The sequence below is a fragment of the Podarcis pityusensis genome, assembly GCF_964106645.2.
Source record: "Podarcis pityusensis genome assembly, chromosome: 15".
Classification (NCBI taxonomy): Eukaryota; Metazoa; Chordata; class Lepidosauria; order Squamata; family Lacertidae; genus Podarcis; species Podarcis pityusensis.
The window spans coordinates 31985849-32007156 of record NC_138040.1 but is presented as its reverse complement, the minus strand read 5'-3'; the positions used below and the strand labels follow the sequence as shown (position 1 = coordinate 32007156).

At 44.6% G+C, this 21308-nt stretch overlaps 1 protein-coding gene across 4 annotated transcripts in view; it reads left to right on the top strand.

Annotated features, from left to right (window-relative positions):
* The first annotated feature begins 2136 nt into the window (after positions 1-2136).
* Positions 2137-21308, top strand: part of FAM118B (family with sequence similarity 118 member B) — a 23081-nt gene continuing 3909 nt past the window's right edge. For 3 of the 4 annotated variants that reach the window (XM_080983935.1, XM_080983938.1, XM_080983936.1), the window contains exons 1-6: positions 2137-2311; positions 5369-5418; positions 12742-12825; positions 14684-14936; positions 17399-17626; positions 20020-20148. In XM_080983935.1, the coding sequence (XP_080840061.1) occupies positions 12749-12825; positions 14684-14936; positions 17399-17626; positions 20020-20148 (687 nt within the window). In that variant the 5' untranslated portion in view covers positions 2137-2311; positions 5369-5418; positions 12742-12748. The remainder of the gene's footprint in view (positions 2312-5368; positions 5419-12741; positions 12826-14683; positions 14937-17398; positions 17627-20019; positions 20149-21308) is intronic. The other variant, XM_080983937.1, reaches the window with a different exon arrangement.

The following is a 21308-nucleotide window of genomic DNA, read 5'->3' as shown; positions in this document are numbered from 1 at the left end:
TCAATCACCTTACCCAAGAACGGAAGATTCGAAACCGGGCGGTAATTGGATAGATCTAAAGGATCTAATGATGTTTTCTTTAAGAGGGGGAGCACCACTGCCTCCTTCAGTTCCCCTGGGAATGTCCCCGTGCCAAGGGACAAATTGATGATATTCCCCAGGAGGGCCCGCACCTCGTCTGGACACGCTCTAATCAGCCAAGACAGGCACGGGTCGAGAAGACAGGTGGTGGGCTTTCCAGCTCGGAGGAGTCTGTCCACATCAGCTGGGGATATCCGGTTGAAGTGGTCCAATACTGGATCCGAGGACAGTCGAGAGGCCTCCAGTTCCTTTATTGTATCCAAATTGGCAGGGAGGTCATGGCGGAGCAACAAGACCTTCTCCGCAAAAAAGCTCGCAAATGCCTCACAGCTGTGTGTCAAATTGTTATTTAAATTTGGCTGTCCCTCAAGGGACGTTGAAGACCTGCTTATACTAAATAATTGCGCCGGGCGAGAGCTAGCGGATGCAATGGAGGCCGAGAAGTAAGACTTCTTAGCAGCCTTCACCGCCATCTCGTAGGTTTTCATAAAAGCCCTATAAGATGTTCTTGAGGCTCCGTCACGGGCACCCTGCCATACTCGCTCTAGCCGTCTGAGGTCCCGCTTCATTTTCCGGAGCTCCTCGGTAAACCAGGGAGCCCGGTTTCTGCGGGGTCACAGAGGGCGCTTAGGTGCAATCTCATTGATGGCTGCCAGGAGCTGGGATATTCCAGCCCTCAACAAGCTCAGTCAATGAGTCTCCAGGGGGAGCAAGGTCCCGCAAGCCTTGGCGGAATCTATCAGGGTCCATCAGCCTCTGCGGGCAAGCCCAAATCGGCTCGCCACCTAAGTAGGGTGGGGGTGGAAAGTCAATCCTGGCTTTCAGAGCGTAGTGATCAGACCATGGCACCTTCATCAAAGGAGACATGATCACATCTATACCTACACCAAAGATCAAATCCAGCATGTGGCCTGCTTGATGTGTGGGGCCTGAAACAAACTGGGAGAGCCCTAGTGTCGCAATGGAAGACACCAGGTCCAGAGCCTGTGAGGAGGGAGTGGCATCAGCATGGATGTTGAAGTCCCCCAATACCAATAGGTTAGGGAACTCCAAGGCCCAGCCGGCCACCGCCTCCAATAGGCCTGACAGGGTGGCTGCTGGTGCGCTAGGTGGCCGGTACACCAGCCAGACAGCCAAGCTCTCCTCGGAGCCCCACACTAGGCCAACACATTCAATGCCGGGGATCGATGGCGATGGTAGAGCCCTGAAAGGACAATCTTCCCAGATTAATAATGCCACCCCTCCCCCCCGGCCCACAGTCCGTGACTGGTGGAGGACGGAGAAACCTGGGGGCGCCATCTCTCGTAAGGTAACTGTTGCCCCTTCGCGCACCCAGGTCTCCGTCACACAAGCCAGGTCGACCCCCTGCAAGATAAAGAAATCTCGCAGGGTGGCGGTTTCGCATATACCGTACTTTATGCGAAAGCAGTATGCAAAAAAGGGTGGAATCAATGAGGTAGCAGCTGTGTCATGCTCTAAAACTAAATACTGTATGGGGGAAATGATAATCAGCTGCACCTTACTTTTCTCTCGCCCGTCCCATGATCCACCCCTACCCGTACTATCCTACTAAGAATTCTGGAGAGCTGCATACTGTTTCGGTTTGCACAATAAAGACATTGAAATTTAAATAATTTAAATAATTTAAATTAAAATAATTAAATTAAGTATTTTAATTAATTAATTAATTAATTAATAATTAAAATAATTTCAAAATTAAAATAATTTCAAAAATATTATTGGGCAACACAGCCACGTTCGCTTATCAGAGGCGGGGAAACAACTACCATTTGACTGCAGCCTTTCTAGCTGTAGAAATTACAAATAACCCTAACACCTTCCGTGTTCACTTTGAAGATTGGCTGCCTCTCTCTTCCGCCTTTCCAAATATTACTTGCAGTTGTGGGGAAAAGAAAAGTTTTAATAAAAAAAAAAAGGAACCCGGGAGTTTCGTTTCAGACCGTTGGGTTGCCCCCCTCTTCCCTTTTCCTATCTCTAGGTTCCTGGCTCTTTGCCGCAGCAGGAGAGCCTGAACTTGGGCTTCCGACCAACGGAAAAAGGAGAAGAGGAACTCCACCAGGAAAGTGCCCGGCGGCGTGGGAGGACGGGAGGACGCTCTAGCCCCTTCCTCTCGATGCCTAGGCGGAGACAGCGGGCGCGAGAGGGAGAGAGATGCGGTTGCTTCCTGCCCGCTGTTTTGCTGCTATTGCCGGTCGCGCTGTCCTGGCAGGTGAGTCGTCGTCGCCGCCGCCCTCTTCCTCCGCCGCCTCCCTTTCCCGGGCGTCCCGAAGGCATTGGCAGCAGCGGCTGAAGCCCTGAAGGGGTGCGGGGCGAGAGGGAAGCCAGGGGCACCCGGAGGTGCTCAGCCGGTTTCGGTGGGGAACAGCAGCTGCGGGTCGGTGGGAAGACGGAGAGGCAGCAGAATCCAAGCAGAAGGCTTTGTATAAAGGCTTCTGGGGTTGCATTGGGCAGCCGGCCTCCTCCTTGCAGCTGAAATGCGGCAGCCTGATTCCTATACTCCCCTCCAGGAGAAAAAAATATTCCCATTATCTTGATTCCTCCCCGCCCCCTCATTCCCTATAATATCATAATGTTGTGCATAGCCTTCATCTGCTCCCACCGCCTCCAGCCTTACTCTGGAGGAAGTGTAATTCATTGTTAATCCCACCCCCTCCCATGAGCTTTACTTCCACTTAAGTGGGTTTAGGGATATATCTTAAAACAGATTTCGATTTGAATGCTGGCAGCTTTTTGGTAGGATATTTCTGTGCTGCTTTTAAAAAAAAAAATGATATTGTATATATTTTGCGTTACATGACGGTGAAACATTTCCTCACGTGTGTAACTGCATTTTTCAAAGCCTAGGTCTGTCTGGAGTGTCTCCGGATAAATGCACACTTCTTGTTTTGAAATGGGCTCAGTGGATTGCTTTCAACCCTTGGTGTAAACTGCGATCTCTTCTGTCTTTTCTTTATCAGCTGTATTTCAAAGCTTACACTGCCAATCCTTAATCGACATGGTGTCAGCATCCTACCATATTTCATTATGATAATAGTAATAAAGGGGAAAGAGGGAGGGAGGCCTACCATTGAGTTTTGTCATTGCACACTGGTGTGTAGGGAGCCCTCTGTTTATGCTCAGGGGCCCTCTTAGCCGTATCATGTTCATGGCTTAAATGAAGCTGCCTTTGAGGATCCTAGTCAGCTGTTTTCCTCTACAAACACTGCCTGATTCAACAGTTACTGCAATTTCAGACAGAAGGAAGAAAAAGAGCCATCCAGCTCCTGGCTAGAATAGAGTAGGTGACTTTTGATTGGGATAATGAACACAATTACAAAGGAAAGATTTGTGCCCTCATAGTGAATACTGCAGGCTCAAACTTCAACTTCAAAGCAAATTTGTCAAACAGGCCATCAAATCCACCCCCTGCATTAAGGCAGGATTCCTATAGCTAAAGTAGGAATTGGCAACTGGAAGCCTTTGTTTCCACACAGAGACATGTGTTTTATACTTTGTGGTACTAATCTTTGGGGAATAAGGGACAGAGGTTGGCCCACCAGCTACAATCTTCTCAGGGAGCATCTGGTAAAACTGTTTGCTAATCAGGGATCTAAAGCAACCCCAAACACAAAGGTTACTCTAGCTTTTTTATTGAAAACCCTGAAGGAAAGTTTTCAAGTGTTTTTACTTGAATCTTCCTTCCTGATGACTTCTTTTGCAAGATTCAGAATGAGGCAGATGACTGACCCTAAAATTCAAGCTTCCTTCTCTCCCCTTAGTCTTGCACCGTATTTGTTCTCTTTGAGTAGGCAAGAACCATTGCACGCACATGTTGGCTCCTGTAGGCAAGCATGTGCTCAGTCCTGCACAGACAGCCACAATTATTTCTTTTAAAATGCTGTTGGAGAAGAGATGGATGCTTGCTCATAAATAGCCTGTGGCCTGGCCGTTTGTGGCGAGCAAATGGTACCTCCGGGTAACCAGGCAGGCATTAGTGCAATACAAATCCTGAATTTGGATTTGCATGAGCACGTGTGCTCATAACTTTTATGAGTTGATTTGCAAGCCAGGGTGACACACCGCCTCCTCTATGTGATCATAGCCACACTTTCTCCATCTGCCAAGGTGCTTTATAAAAATGAACAATGTGTTTTGGCACACAAATTAATAGGAGCCATGGAAGAAACACAGTGGAACTGCGGGGGAAGGACCTCATTAGAATTTATGCTTCCCATCATTGTGCAGAAAAATGACTTCATTATGGAAAATATATTTTCATTCATTCTTCTGTGGTGTATATTTGTCTGTTGTGCGGAGGGGATCCCTCCCCCCTTTTGAAGAGAAGGCTATGTATTTTCTTTCTCTCCAGTGCAGGAAGTGGAAAAACTTTGTAATAAGAAAGTCTCCATCAACATTGGGCTGGTTATTGTTCTGGTTAATCCTGCAACTAAGAAATTCATTCTCTTTCCATCTTCTGCAGCAGTAGGTAGTCTCTGGCAGTTGTCCTCCTTCCAGAAAAAGGAAAGAGAACCAGAAGAGCATGTTGATTCAGAGCATGAGCCAGAAGTTGGCAGTTCAAAGTTCAACTTCTTCATAAACCAGAGGTGGGGAACCTGAGGTCATCCAGATGTTGTCTGTTTCCCATCCCCAGCCATTCCTGGCTGTTGGCTGGGGCTGATCGGAACTGGAGCTCAACAATATCTGGAGGGCCACAGGCCACCCTGCCTCTTCCTGACTTGACAAGTGTCTTATCAGGTGGCAATCTCACAATTTCAGCCTTTCTAGTAGTGGGCATTTCCAACCACTCATTAACCTGCAAGACCATCTACACATGATGAGTAAAATTAAAGCAACCCATTAACTGCTTTCTTCTTCTTTTCAGATACCTGAATAAATACATTTATGATAAATATTATTAATACTGATATTAAATATCTAAATTCACTGAGACCTGCACAGCACACGTGTTTGTAGCCTTTCACTCTAAGAACAATCATTATCATAGTCAGGGAATAGAAATAACGTTGGAAGCTGCCATTGTGAGTCAGACCATTGGACTGTCTAGTTATGGAGTAGATCCTGTGTTTTGCAGGGTGCTCTGCTTTTTAAGGCAGGAGTTTCATTGTCTAATGAATTGTGTTGTTTTATTCCGGACGAGTGTTTCAGAAAAGAAACAAGATAGGCCCCTGAGTTGCCTCATTTTCCCCCAATTTTTAAAATTATGCATATAAATTTGAGTAGAGTTTTCAGATTGCTGACTTCAGATTTATGTATTTCTTTTATCTAGCATAACACCGGCTTCATCTCCCTGTGAGGACGACTTCTCCTCCTAAAAAGGTAAAAGGTCATGTGCAGAATATATGGTATGAATTGTTCTTTTTTTTTTTTTTAAGAATTAGGAAAAGAAACTGGAGCTTTTGGCTTTGGAAAACATTTTTTCTGGTGGCCCATCTCAGATATTTCCCTATGTGTATTTGAAAGCACATGCAGGCAAGGGACCAGAAAATTGTGTCCCAAGATGTACATCTCTGCAGTGAAACTTCCATCTGGCAAAGGTCTTCATTCATCTTGGGCTCTTCCAGTTGCCTGTTAGCAGGTGGGCTCTGGAAAATGCAAACTAAATCAGAGTTGGGGAACTCCAGCTCCCATCAGCCCCAGGAGGAATGAACAGGAATGATGGGAGCTTTAGTCCAACAACATCTGGAGTAGCACACAGTACCTGCATAAAAAATTACCAGGTGTCTGTTGTAACTGCACAAGGACATAGTTACCTGTGTCTCACCACAAGCAATTAATTCCATTGCCCCCATTTCTCATCCCCCTTCTCTTCCACGATTCCAAGAGCTTTCTGACAAGTGATAATTATTCCAGGCAGTGATGCAGGTCAGAAAATTCTCTTGTTTTATAAGTTCATTAGTGGCAATGAATGGTTGCGAATTGCAACGCACATTATTAGGCAAGATTGGCAGTTTCAAAGTTTTTAGCATTGCTTGCTAACCGCAATTAAAGTATTCTTGATTAGATCACGCTCTAGGGCATGAGAGTTGTTGCCAATGCAAATTACTCTTAATCTGCACAGAGAAGTTTTCCAATTCAATTTTTTCCTGAAAACACCCATCACTGATTGCAGGCTTGTTAAGATTTTAAAACACTGTGTGGCTCATGTCTGAGTTTCTCACCCTAAGGCTCCTGTTCTTTGCCAGCTTCTGTCTCTCTGCCCTTTTTAAAATGCCATTAGGGCAATGTAATGTAGGAGGTACCCTTAATGTATTTTAGATGTCCTGCTCACTAGTGACTACAGAAATCCTCTATGGATATGTCAAATGTCATTCTGTTTTCCAGTACAAGGCTATAAGGCACAGGTAGGGAATCTGTGGCCTTCCAGGTGTTTTAGGGTTCTTTGGGCCTCATCTTGCATGACTAACATGCAGACATGATGGAAATGCAACAAAATAGGGAGGGCCACAGACTCCCTATCCCTGGGCTAGAGCAATATATACAAGCCATTATTGGCCAGAATGGCAGTGAAATAGGACACCTAAGGAAATTGTGCAGCTAATCCACCTGGTTTTAAAAAATCGGATTTTCACAGCCTTGGGAAGATAGGAAGGAAGCTGAAAAGGGGGAAACAGAGGGAGATGTTTTGTTCACAGCATTGTGCAGATGCATTGTAAAAACTTAAGTGAACAAACTGTGGATATGCCAAAGAATATGCCATATATGCAGAGGAGTATTTGCTCAGCTGCAGATGTTATGAAAGTTGTTGCTGCCGCAGAAAAAGCAAGCTGGTTTTTTGTTTAAAACCGTCTTGCCTCTTCAGCTGGGTGATTGTTTTCATTGCAGCTGTTCAAAACAATGAACCTTGATGAACTAGCCTCTGCTTCCCTCAAGCAAGTTGAGCAGCCACCCAGCCTATAGAACAGGGGTTAGCAAACTTTTTCAGCAGGGGGCTGGTCCATTGTCCCTCAGACCTTGTGGGGCCGGACTATTTTTTTGGGGGGGGGGGAATGAACGAATTCCTATGCCCCACAGATAACCCAGAGATGCATTTTAAATAAAAGGGCACATTCTACTTATGTAAAAACACGCTGATTCTCAGACTGCCCGCGGGCCGGATTTAGAAGGCGATTGGGACGAATCCGGCCCCCGGGCCTTAGTTTGCCTACCCATGCTATAGAATTTAAACATTTGTGCTCTAAATGGCCAAAAGCCAATACCTTTGTGTGTCTTGCAGCCAAGCTTGTAGCTGTTTCTTGATCAATTGCTACTTCTGTCAACTCTGTTCAAAGTTTTGTCGCATTTGCAGTATTTTGAGAGTACTTTTTGTGAAATTGTTCACAAGGTTTTCTCTCCAACTCCAATTATTGAGCTTTCGGGTAGTTGTTTGAAGTGGATCATGTGTGGGTCTCTCTCACAAGCTCCACTGAAATGAATGGAGATTTCTCCATAGTGCGCAAAAATACACACACTGGAGTACAGCCTGCATAAAAATATATGTGCTAGTGACAATTGCACACACAAATGCATTATATTAGGGGAAATTGCTGTGCAAAATAGCATATTTGGCACAACTGCATATAAAAATGTGTGTACACGGAGAAATTTACTCTAAAATGCTGCTGAATTTTAATGAGAACTTTAAAAAATATATATATATCACAGACCAATATGGAGAACTGAACTGAAGATTGGAAAAATTAGGAAAACTGAGAGAAACTGAAATTGACAGATTTGCACATTTCTAAACAGGAAGTGTACTATATCAGTCTTTTTGTTTGCTTTGTGGTTAAAAGTTGTCTGCATATAGCAGGCATGGTTCTCTTTTAATTACTTGTACAGTCATACCTCAGGTTACAGGCGCTTCGGGTTGTGCGATTTTGGGTTGTGCACTACGCCGAACCCAGAAGTACTGGAACTGGTTACTTCCAGGTTTCTGTGCTTACGCATGCGCAGAAGCGCTGAATCACAACCCGCGCATGTGCACACGCTGCACTGCAGATTGTGAATGCTGTGGGTTGGGAATGTGCTTCCCGCACGGATCACGTTCCCAACCCAAGCGTCCACTGTATTGCAAATGTTATGCTTGGGGGTTTTTGTTTTTCCTGTTTTCTCTGAACATTAAATACTGTTTCCTCATTTGTATCTGTTTTGAGGCCAGTTACAGATTCTTACAAATCTATTTAGCTTCTGGTAACATTACTCATGCAGCTAAAAAATAACAAGTTGTTACTTCCGGGAGCATTGGTTTTCTTGAGTATGATCTACTTTAACAAGTTTGCTTAATGCTTTATTTGACTTGTTAAAAGCTAACATGCAGGGAAAGCGGCTTCACATTTTTGCAAGTCGTTTCCATGTTTTTGAAAAATGTTTTGTATAGATCTGCTTGTGATGGAGCAAAGAACCTCTCTTATGGTAGATAACTATGACCCCATACGGCTGTGAACAAATGCATCAGATTTTTTACATTCTTATTGGCATTTATAAGAATCATGGTATAATTAGAATTTTATTACGAGCTGTTTTTGTGGCATAGCTGTCCTTTTTTAAAAATCAATCAATCAATCACTTTTTTATTCTATCCACCCTCCAGATAGCACAGTGGCAAAATGGATCTGTCCCATTTTATCCTCACAACTCAGTGAGGTTGCGAGAAAGTGACTTTTTTGACGCTGTCCAGGGCACTTTGTGGTTCAACAGGAATATAAACCCAGGGCTCCCAGGACAAACTCTAGCGCTCTATCTACCACACCCTGTCCTGGCTGTTAGCCATTAACTTTCTGGAACCTAATCTGTGTGTTAGTTTCAAGGGGTAAGCCAGAAGTTGAAGTGACCTGAAGGAGAGGGAAAGATTCTACTCCCTGAAAAAATCAAGGGCTCTTTGATTCACTTACTTGATTCTCCTTCGTGCAGGGAAACATATAATGTGCTTCAGATTCCCACAGGTAAATGAGTTGTGGAATCCTCTGAAAACACCAGTGACCTGGGAATGACTCAAAATAATAAGTAATAAAATGTTGCAGAAGACATCCTGAAATTCTGCAATCGTGTGCTCAAAGGAACACATAACAGGCACAAAATGTTCAGAGGATGTGGACAAGCTGCCTCTGCCCCCTACTTCTCAGCTATAGCCTTGGGGGGGTGGCTGTAGAGCACCTTTTTTGCGTTCAGAAAGTCCCAAATTCAATTCCTGGCATCTCTAGGTAGGTCTAGAACCCTGGAAGGCCATTGCTAGTCATGGGTAGGCAAACTAAGGCCTGGGGGCCGAATCCGGTCCAGTCGCCTTCTAAATCCAGCCCGTGGATGGTCCAAGAACCAGTGTATTTTTACATGAGTAGAATGTGCCCTTTTATTTAAAATGCACCTCTGGGTTATTTGTGGGGCATGCCTGGTGTTTTTACATGAGCAGAATGTGTGGTTTTATTCTAAATGCACGTCTGGGTTATTTGTGGGGCATAGGAATTTGTTCATGCTTTTTTTCTTCAAAATATAGTTCGACCCCCCACAAGGTCTGAGGGACAGTGGACTGGCCCCCTGCTGAAAAAGTTTGCTGACCCCTGTTGTAGACACTAGATGGACCAGTGGTCTGGTTTAATATAAAATAGCTTCCTATATTAATGTCCACACCATTCCACCCCCAATCTAGGCCTCATATTCACAATGAATTTAAACCAGTATTATACCACTTCAAACAGTCATGGCTTCCCCCAAAGAATCCTGGGAACTGTAGTTTGTTAGAAGGGTGCTGAGGCTTGCTAGGAGAAGCCTGCTACAGTGCTACAGTTCCCTGGGATGTGTCTCTTTGAGGGGTCTAGGGATCTCTGAACAACTCTTTTTTTAAAAAATGATATTTATTAAAGTTTCAAAAGAAGGATACATAAATAGGAAAAATAAAAATAGAAAAAATAAAAATAGAAAATAGAAAAAACAGAAAACAATTAAAAACAATTCCATCTTTTCATCACTTCTCTTTCATTTACTTGTTTCCCGGACCTCCTCATACCTCCCTTTTTTGTATTCCAGTTCAATTTATTAGTTCAGCAATTCCTTTCCCTCCTTTTTAAACCTGATCTTTAATCTTAATATATTATAGCATTAGGTTTTTACGTATTGAAAATCTAATTTTTCCATATTCTTTTATACCATTACCGCTAGAAACCACTTAACTTCAATCCAACATCATTCTAACATTCATTAATTTTGCAATATTTCTGTAAATAGTCTTTAAATTTCTTCCAATCTTCTTCCACCGACTCTTCTCCCTGGTCTCAGATTCTGCCAGTCATTTCCGCCAATTCCATGTAGTCCATCATTTTCATCTGCCATTCCTCCAGTGTGGGTAGGTCTTGTGTCTTCCAATGCTTTGCAATAAGTATTCTTGCTGCTGTTGTAGCATACATAAAGAAAGTTCTGTCCTTCTTTAACACCGATTGGCCGACTATGCCCAGGAGAAAGGCCTCTGGTTTCTTCAAGAAGGTATATTTAAATACCATTTTTAATTCATTATAAATCATCTCCCAGAAAACCTTAATCCTTGGGCACGTCCACCAAAGGTGAAAGAATGTACCTTCAGTTTCTTTACATTTCCAACATTTGTTATTGGGCAAATGGTAAATTTTTGCAAGCTTGACTGGGGTTATGTACCACCTGTATATCATTTTCATAGGGATCTCTGAACAACTCTTAACAAACTACTGCTCTTTGGGAGAAGCCGTGTTTGAAGTGGTATCGTGCTTTAAATGTATCGTGCAGTTGGGGATCCTTGGTGGACAGTTGGTTCTATGAGGGAAGACATTTTCTAAGGCCTTGGAACAGAAGCAAGCAAATGAGCTTGGATAGCTCAGTCTTCAGGATAATTTTGGTTAGTGAGAAGGGATAGGCAACATCTTCTCAGGGAGAAGTTTAATCATTTCTGTATTGTTGGTTTCCTTGTGGAGCAGCCCCCAGCTGTAGAAAGCTTTCTCAGTTATTATTGAGCAAGGAAGCGCATTGGGTCTCAATGTAATTTCAGCCCTCGGTAACCTGGTCAAGGAGCTGATCCTTCGTTCTCACGCAAGCTCCCCACTCTCTGCTTCCGCAGAGCAGCCTTTTCTGCCCTGGCAAACAACTAGCAGAGTTAAGTTTCTTGACCCAAGAATTAAGAGCTTCTTAAGAGCAGTAATCCTTTGCTAATAATAGCTTTGATTGCTGGGTTGGCCAGGTAGAAAGGAGGACAAGGGCTCTTTGGGTGGATGTGCAGAAGAAGGAATTTTGATATATTCAACTTGTCATAGGCATCTTTTACACATGTTACAGAATTGGGGGGGGGGGGGTTAGAAAGAATCCTGAAGGAGTAGAACAGATTGAATCATTTCAGACTGCAGGTGGGGATTCCATTGTTAGGAGAAATTGTTAGAAGTGCAACAGCAGAGATCATTCAATTAACTTAGTGGTTAATTCTGTTACTGTTAAAGTCAGCTAACCAAGAGCAAACCAAGCTGCAGGTGTTGCCTGGCAACCAAGCAGCGTGGCATGATCTTCACTGATTGGCTGTGCAGCTCTGAGGAAGTTTTTCCTCTGTGTGTTTGGTTGTATGTCTCTGCATATTTGGTTGTGTGTTTGTTTGTTTGTATGTATGCCTGAAGCAAGAGAGACAAAACCTGTGTGTTCCTTTTTTCTCAAATTGCACACTGTTTTTGTCCAGTTTGCCCAGGAAAGTGTTACCAAGACATTGGACTCCATCTGAGTTATTTGAGTGACTTTGCTCATGGTATTTACACTGAGCGTTAAAATATGGCGTCTCCCACCTGAAGTCTGAAGTAGAGCAGACTGTGCTACTATCACCTCATTCTATAGAAGTGATCCAGAAAACATGGTGCCTTTAGACTTTCAAAAAATTTTGGGCAAAAGATTTCAGGTTTGCAGAAAAATTAATCATAGGATAAGGTGACAAGTCATTTAATGGATTGGGGACTGGTTAAATAACAGAAAATATATAATCAGAATAAATGGAGAGTTCTCATCATGGAGGGATGTAGAAAATGGGGTACCCCAAGGATCTGTATTGGGAGCTGTGCATTTTTTAGCATCTTCCTAAATGATCTACTAGAGTTGGGAGTGAGCTGTGAGCCAGACTTGCTGATGACACCAAACTGATTGTGAGTAACTCCAAAAGGATATCTCCAAACTGGCTGAATGAGCAGTAAAATGGATAATATATAAAGTGATGCATGCTGGGGCAGAAAATCCTAACTTCACATTCATCATTCTGGGGTCTGAACTATCCATGACTGACGAGGAAAGAGATATTGGAGTTGTAGTGGATGGAGATGTTGAACCAGGGTATGTGGCAGTTATGAAAAAGGTGAATGTTATGCTACGTATCATTAGGAAAAAGACTGAAAATGAAATTGCCATGGTATTCACACTCTAATTTAAAACTGGCCCCACATTTCCTGAAGATAACCTTTTGCATTATGCATTGCATGGTGTGTTTAGCAACAGAGGAGAGACACTCTTGCAGCAGGTGATGTGATGAGAGATAATGGGCTCAATGTGTTCCTCCTCCACGAAGTTGTCTCGGTAAACTTTGGCAAATTTATTCTTGCTCAACGTGCAAACATCCCAGGTTTCTCTTTGTAACTTTGCCCTTCCGTCGCCTTTCATTTTCCCTTTCCTTTCCAGAAACTGGATGGCTTCTAATGTGAGCCTGAATCTGGATAAAGAAACGTTGCTGGAGGATGGGGTGCCACCTGCCAAGAAACCTAGGTGAGCAGAGCCAACGGGGATTGGATGAATTAATGGAGGAAAAGGCTATCGCCTCCATGATTAGAGGCAGTGTAACTCTTGCGCGTGGGTTGCTGCAAGTGGGAGAGGGCTATTGGCTTCATGCCCCGCTTGTGGGCTCCCCATCAGCATCTGATTGGCCACCATGGGAAACAAGGACACCAGACCAAAGAGGACTTTGATCTGATCCTGCAGGGCTCTTGTGTTAAGTTACATTATGGCGGGGAGAGTTATGAAGCTCCTTGGGTGACCTTGGGCCAGTCGCCAGCTCTTAGCCGAACTCACACCATGGGGTTGTTGTGTCTGAGGATAAAATAGTAATGCAGGGGGAGGACTAGGATATCACAGAAACTGCTCACCAGAGAGGTTTGAAGCTTCCCCTGCTTGTCCCCCAAATGCTTATTGCTGTGAGCTGCCACAGTCCAGGACTTTTTATGCTGCCGCCAAGTTTGGCAGACTTATTTCTAACTTTCACCACACATGTGTGCGTACACACACACACACACACACACACACACACAGCATTCTTGTAGGGGTGTTTGAGGAGAATAGGTTCTTGGGACATCTTAGGACCCCATGTCTTTCTAAGTCCACGCAGCTTTTCATTTATCCACTAAGATCAGTGAGACTGCAGACGGTCAGGCACATGGCTTATGGAATTTGCAGGCTTGCTCCAGCAGAGGGTCCTTGGTTCAATCCCTGGTGTCTCCAGACTCACGGTAGGGCTGGGAATGATTCCTGCCTGAATTTCCGGAGAGCTGCTGACTGTCAATATCAACAGTACTGAGCTAAGATGGACCAGTGGCCTGATTTGGTATGAGGCAGGTTTTCCTATGTGCATGACTAGATACTGGAAAGTGCTGTTATTAATAATGAGACAGAGAACGACAGTCAAAGGTATAAAAGAAGGTAACTTCCATAATGCAGGCTTGGGTGGTTCTACAAGGTTAGCTAGTAACTGTGCAAATATACTTGCTTCTTCAAATGGACCAAAATTTTCCCGCAGACAAGGGGAAGTAATATGACGCGGAACAAAATTCTAGCAATTTTTCAGTACTAGACCAGCTCTTTTCAAAATAATTGTGTTGTTGGGTTATGTATCAAAAGTATATATGTATGTATATTTATTTATTATTATTTATTACATTTATATACCACCCTTCAACAAGAGATCCCAGGGTGGTTCTTTGGTGGCTCCATGTTGCTTTGTTAGCCATTTGTACAGCCTGCTGTTAAGCTGAAAGAACTAAGGGAATATTTGACATTTTGAAAAGCTTGCCTTCACAGTTGCCTGGTGTGAATCCATACTCGGCTAGCAGTACAGTGATACCTCGGGTTACATACGCTTCAGGTTACATATGCTTCAGGTTACAGACTCCGCTAACCCAGAAATAGTACCTCGGGTTAAGAACTTTGCTTCAGGATGAGAACAGAAATCGTGCTCTGACAGCGCAGTGGCAGCAGGAGGCCCCATTAGCTAAAGTGGTGCTTCAGGTTAGGAACAGTTTCAGGTTAAGAACGGACCTCTGGAACAAATTAAGTACTTAACCCGAGGTACCACTGTACTCATGCCAGGCAAGTGGCTATCTGCAAGCTTAGCTATATGGGAGTGGTAGCCAATGTCCAGATGTTGCTGGACTGCATCTCCCATCATCCCTGACCATTGGCTGATCTGTTTTGGGATGATGGGAGCAGCTGCAACCCAACAACATCAGGAAGGCACCCCATTGGCTAGCCTAAGGGCCTTGGCCGTATCTGCACATGTCAAGCCTTGTTCCCTATAAATTTATCCATGCTGATGGCAGGTCATAGGCATCTCTCCCTCTCTTTTTGGTTGCAGGAAACTGTTGCCGAGCCTAAAAACCAAGAAACCCCAGGAGCTCGTTCTGGTGATTGGGACGGGCATAAGTGCCGCAGTCGCTCCCCAAGTGCCGGCCCTGAAGTCTTGGAAGGGCTTGATCCAGGCCCTGCTGGATGCTGCTATTGACTTTGACCTCCTGGAAGACGAGGAGCGGAAGAAGTTTCAGAAATGCCTCCGGGACGATAAGAACCTCATCCACGTTGCCCACGACCTTATCCAAAAGCTGTCGCCAGTGAGTCGATGAGCCGCGGAGCGAATGGTTTGCAAGCTTCAGGCAAAAAAGTGTTAATAGATTGTACTGTTTTGTGTGAGGGGCTGCCTCTGTTTACGGCGCCGAGTCTGACAGCACATGCTTCTCTAAGCTTTAGGACAGGGGTCAGCAAACTTTTTCAGCAAGGGGCTGGTTCACTGTCCCTCAGACCTTGCGGGGGGCTAGACTATATTTGGGGGGGGGGGACGATGCAAGAGCACCACAATCCCTGGTGGCTGCTTACTTGTGTCTTGCGGGCGGCAGCAGCAGAGGGATGATGAGAGGCGCGCGAAAGGGCTCCGGAGAGGGGCTGCTTAAAATGGCAGCCACTCGAGCACTGCTGCTGCTGGCACCAACAAGGCCCAGCCCCCTTCCTCCTCTAGGCAGGGCGGGAAGAAGCCAGGAGGGAGGAGGCGCTGCCGCTGCCAAGGGAGGGAGAGGGAAAGAACATGCGCGCTGGCGATCCACGTGGCAATTCCCGGACCGTCCATGGACCAGGATCCAGAAGGCGATTGGGCCTGATCCAGCCTGCGGGCCTTAGTTTGCCAATCCATGCTTTAGGAACATGGGAAGCTGTGTTATGCTGAGTTAGGTCACTGCTCCATCTAGGTCAGTGTTGTCCACTCTGACAGGTAGTGCTTCTCCAGCAGATTTTCCCATCCCTGCCTGGAGATGCAAGGGATTGAACCAGGGAGTTTCTGTGTGCAGATCAGGGTGGATTTGATTTAAATCAAATCGATTTAAATCACGATTTAAATTGCTAGTCAGTAAGACTTGATTTAAATCATTTATTTTATACAGACAGACTCATTCTTGCTGGTATAATCTTAATATTTACAACCAGATGAAGGTTTCATTTTCGGGATAATAAATTTTCAGAGTAGCTTTTACAGTTATATCAAAAATTACTGATTTGGTTATGCTATTAGAAATACATAGGCAGATAACGATGAAATTATTGTGAGGTTTAGTGAGTTAACTGTTTATATTTGGACAACTTTTCTGCTGTGCTTTATTGGAAGGAGAAAAAATAATCATTTCCTTAATAACAATTTAAACAATTTATTTAACCAAAACAATAACATTATAGCATATGTATCCATGTTTGTTAACTGATATGGTTAAACTCTCCCCCCCCCCCCAATTTTTTAAAAAACAAATCCTTTTTTCCTGATGAAGGTGCTCTATGTCTGAGCTAGGACCCTTTCCCTTTTGTTCTCTGCTTTTCCTTTCCTATAAAAAACCCATATCGGACTGGGCTGAATGCATCATCTTTCCTCCAGTCTGAAGACCTTCTATCCCACTGCTTTGATCGGGCTTGCAGTGGTCTCCTGTCCGGTTCCCAGTTAGGTCCAACGACGCAGCATGAGGCATTCCAGTCTATTGTAAAGAACTGAGGCAGGCAGTTAGGCATCTGTCAGGCTTCAGAGAATTCGATCCCACCCACGGTGGCAGCCAAAAAGCAGATAAACAAGAAGAGTTCTTACTAAGTAATTTGTTCACTATTCACAGAGAGGGACGGAGGAGTGCAGTCTCCCTAAGATAATGGCATTGCTCTGAGTAAAGTCCCACCCCCTCCGTCTCTCCTATTCTACGCCAATAGGCTAATCTGTGCATTCTGCCTCTGAGCTTTCTGTTCTGCTACTCTCAATGCTCGCCTCGTCCTGGGAGAGGGGGGCGGGTCAGGAATGCTTTCCAAAGACAGTGTCTGTCAGCTGTCTCTCCCCTGGTGCTGCTTCTTCCTGCTACTAGTCTCCCAATATTTCCCAGCTTTTCCCATCTGCAGCCTCTGAACTATGCCCTTCTGCAAACCGCTGTCCTGAATCTATACTGTCCTCCTCTTCTTGAGAAGGTTCAGTGTGCAAGCACTTTCTTGGGCAACCCTCTATGCTGTGAGAGTTTGGGCAGAAATAGGACTCTAATGCAAGAATTGCAATTCCAGTAATATGATTTTCTGTGTTTACTCAGAGGTAAGCCCATGGGTGTTTTCTTGCAGGTAAGTGGACACAGCTTAGTAGCTTAATTCCAGCTGTGCCTCTGCTAGATCTCAGCAACCAGTTCAGACAGCTGTTTATGCCTCACCCTCCTCAAGAGAGCCAGTGTGGTGTAGTGGTTAAGAGCAGTAGACTTGTAATCTGGGGAACCGGGTTCGCTTCCCTGCTCCTCCACATGCAGCTGCTGGGTGACCTTGGGCCAGTCACACTTCTTTGAAGTCTCTCAGCCCCACTCACCTCACAGAGTGTTTGTTGTGGGGGAGGAAGGGAAAGGAGATTGTTAGCTGCTTTGAGACTCCTTTGGGTAGTGATAAAGCGGGATATCAAATCCAAACTCTTCTTCTCAAGTCCTCTGCTGCTGATTTTTTTTTAATGGTCGTTTAATAAAATGAATACAAATAAATCAATTCTGATCTTGGATTCCCCTCCCCCCCCCCATCTTCTTGGCAGCGCACAAGCAATGTCCGTTCCACGTTTTTCAAGGACTGCCTATACGAGGTCTTTGATGACCTGGAGTCCAAAATGGAAGACACAGGGAAACAGCTCCTTCAGTCCGTGCTCCACTTGATGGAAAACGGAGCTCTCGTGCTGACCACAAACTTTGACAACTTGCTGGAAATTTACGCGGCAGACCAAGGAAAAAGGCTTGAATCTCTTGACCTGACCGATGAGAAAAAGGTAATTGGGGGGTGCTCATGCCTGCGAACAGTGGCCAATCTAGCATATGGGCCCATTCATTTCTCAATGGTGTCCCCAGCTCAGGCCTTAAGTGCCATTTTAGCTGTTGGCTGTGGTGGTAGAACACACTGTGTTGTGTCACTTGAAGTAAGAAGACAGGACTAACACCAACACTGCCAGGCAGGGGGAGAGAAGAGAAGGGAGGGAGGATCACTTCTAAATGGTGTTTTCCTCCCACAGTGGCACATTTTATTATAAAAAAGAAGGTTGTTTTTTAAAAAACCTATTTCAATCGTTTTAATATTTTCAAAAAATATTGGGGGTGGTATCCTGCATTTTACTCTGTGAACTGCCCTGAGATCTTATGATGAAGGTTGGTTGGTTGGTAATTAATTAATTAATTAATTAATTAATATTGCTAGACGAGTCAAGAGTACCTTTTTTTTTTAGTTTATCCAAAGCAGGATCAATTAATGTAACTATTTAATTCAATACTAAAGCCCCTATATGCATCCTCACCAAGCAGCCTCTTTCACGCACAAACAAAAATGACTAGACCCCGCAGCTCTGCTTTCTCTTGTCTTCTTCTCATGTCTGCAAGTGTTAATATTCACGGGAAGTTCCTTTTTCTTTTTTGAAATCACAAGGCTATTAATGCACTTTGGCAGATTCCAGGGGTATTTATAGTGTTGACTTAAAGTGGAGCTTAACAAAGTAGGCTATAAAGTTAGAAGCAACCTAAGAAAGCTGCCTCATTCTGAGGCAGGTTGGCTTAATATTTTCAACCTGGAGTGGCAGCGTCTCTCCAATGTTTCAGACGGAGGACATTTCCAACCCTCCCTGGAGAGGATGAGGATTAAACCAGGCATCTTCTGCCTGCTCTACCACTGAGCTTGGGCCTTTCTCCAAAGTCCACCCCTGTTTTTCAGCTTCCAAAAGCTGAAATTCCTGTAAGCAGCTCCTCTTTTGTTGGAATGGACTGAAGTGCCTGGCTTTACTCCAAAAGCCATGTAAACAGCAAAAGGAGAGTTTATTTCTTGCGAGTTCCTTTTGATTACGTATGCCTGATTTTCCATGTACGTCCTTGATTTCTGCTTCCTGCGTAACTTTTCAGTGTGATAATACTCCTGACTGGGGCAAGGGAGAATAAACAGAAGGTGAGCTACATGAGAATGAAATGTTAAACACAATAAATCGTGGCAGTGTTATGATAGTACCTGTTGAAGTACATTTGGAAAACTTCCCCTGTGCCAAACTTGGTTTAGAGAAGGCTCCTGCAACTCCTATTTTAGGGAGGAAAAGTACTAAATTTCAGGGAAGGAATGTAAAGAGAGCTGGGGGAGAATATGGTCCTATAGTGTGCAATTCTGAATTTAGTTTTTTGCCTGTAACAGTCATGAATGTACTAGTGGGTAAAAACCCAGAATGGGATGCATTTGTGCCAAAAAAAAAAAAGATAAAATTAGATAATCCCAAATACATTATGCTTATTAAACAAATTGGCCTAGAGTTGCTTATTGCGTGCTTCCAAAATGCAGGAAACAATATTTTGAGCAAGAAACAGGACAACAGCAAAGATTTGAAGAGTAGGTGCTGTTCCACTAGCATAGCAGACTTCTGTTTGCACAATGCAATTTCCCCTCTCCTGCAGCTCCCAGCACACTCTGAAAATCTGCAGTTTGGAGAGTTGGAGAATTCTCCCCAGCAGATTTTGAAGTCTCATGCAGGGAGAAGAGGAAAGGGAGCCCTGCTGCACACAACATTGTAGACAATCCTCAGACGGGAGGAGATGGACAGGTGCCACAATGGCGATTGATTTGGATTTCTGTTTTCATTAGCTCAAAACCTAGTACAGTATACAGGAAATGGCTATAGGGAGCAAAAGGCAACTGGAGGGTCTTCCCTCAAGAAAGTCTTTATGGGTGGGGGGCAAATGTCAATGTTATGCAGCAATGTTGACTCAAGCTGTAGCAGTCAAAGGATACCACTTTTTACCCTGCGTGGGCTGCAGCTGTTGTCCCACCATAAGCCTGAGAACATCCTTCACAAAGGAACCCAACTGTGTGCAGCAGCATGGGGTCTGATGCCGAGAAGTTCAGAAAAATACATCCCTGGGGCTGAGAGAGCTTGCGTGTGTGTGGAATTTATTGTGTTTATAGATTCTGAGAGCCATCCCTCCGGCCCCGAGGCAGGAAGTCTATAAACATATTTGCAGGGTGCTCAGTTCCTGGAATGTGGGCTTGAAAAGAAATAAAGGCATTCCTGTTCTTCACCCTGCCCTACAGGCCACTCACTTCTCACTCAGCTCAAAGCCCAGTAGGTTGTAGAAGCCAAAGGGAATGGTACTTTCTGGGTCTGTTGACGCTGAGCGCTGCTTTTGAAATCCCATACAGGTGCTGGAGTGGGCGCAGGAGAAAAGGAAGCTCAGTGTCCTACATATCCACGGTGTGTACACAAACCCCAGTGGGATAGTACTGCACCCAGCCGGCTACCAGAATGTGCTACGCAACACAGAGGTTATGGTGAGATTTGCAGCCCTGTCTGGGCGTTCTTGTCTCTTGCTGAAGGATGAGTGCTGCCAGTATATAAGTCCGGGATGAGGACTCTGTGGCCCTCCAGATGTTGTTGGACTCCAACTCCCATCAGCCCCAGCCAACAGGGCTGTTGGTTGGGGATGATACAACAACATCTGGAGGGCACAATTTCCTCATCCCTGATATGAGTATCAAGCCCTGAATGCTTCGAACAACCAGGAATGTCTTCTAAAGAACCCGCCAAACAAGACAGGTTCCCTTAACTATAAAAAGGCGATTGTGCATAAACAGACTTTACACATGTGCAGCGCCTGCTTTTGCCAGGTGTGCAAACTATGGGTGCAAGTCTTACCTGCACTATACTGGTTTTTAATTCATATGTGCGTGCACACACACCCCACCTTCTTGTGTAATTAAATCGCATATCAACTTCTTGTTTATGCATACAGAGAGCTGGATCAGGATGTAGAGTTGATACCAATTAGTGCTTTTAACTGTCAACAAATTTAACAGCTCAGTAGCAAGTCACTGGAATGGCAGATGGTGTGATGCATTAAGGCAGCTACACAAACTAGAGACATCTGAAAGCAGCCCTGTATAGGGAAGTTTTTAATGTGTGATGTCTTACTGTGTTTTAATTTGTTGGCAGCTGCCCAGTGACAGGGGTAACCTGGTCAGGTGGGTGACATATAAACAATTATTATTACTAATTTATTGCACTTGAGGCCAGAAAGGAATTATCAAGTTCAGATTGACTAGTGACTGGATGGCTGCTCGTGTTTTTGTTTGTGTGTAGGTATAAGGAGGGTTAGACTTCTCCTGCCCACCGTGGCTTGACTCAAAAATGGACAAGGCTGGGCTGACTTTGCTGGGCTTTCTAGCCACTCAAATCAGGGATGAGGACGTTGTAGTGCTCTTGTTGATCCCTTAGGAGTGGGGAACCTATGATTCTCCAGCTGTTGCTAGAATCTAACTCCCATTAGCTGCAGCTCACATGACAAATGGTCTGGAATGATGGCAGATGGTAGGACATCTGGAGGTCCACTGGCTCTTCATCCCTGCACCAGACAATTCTTGCTTTTGTTACATGGAGCTACCCAAGCTGACCTTTGGTTCCTTCCAATTCTAAAACTCCACAGTCCTAATGA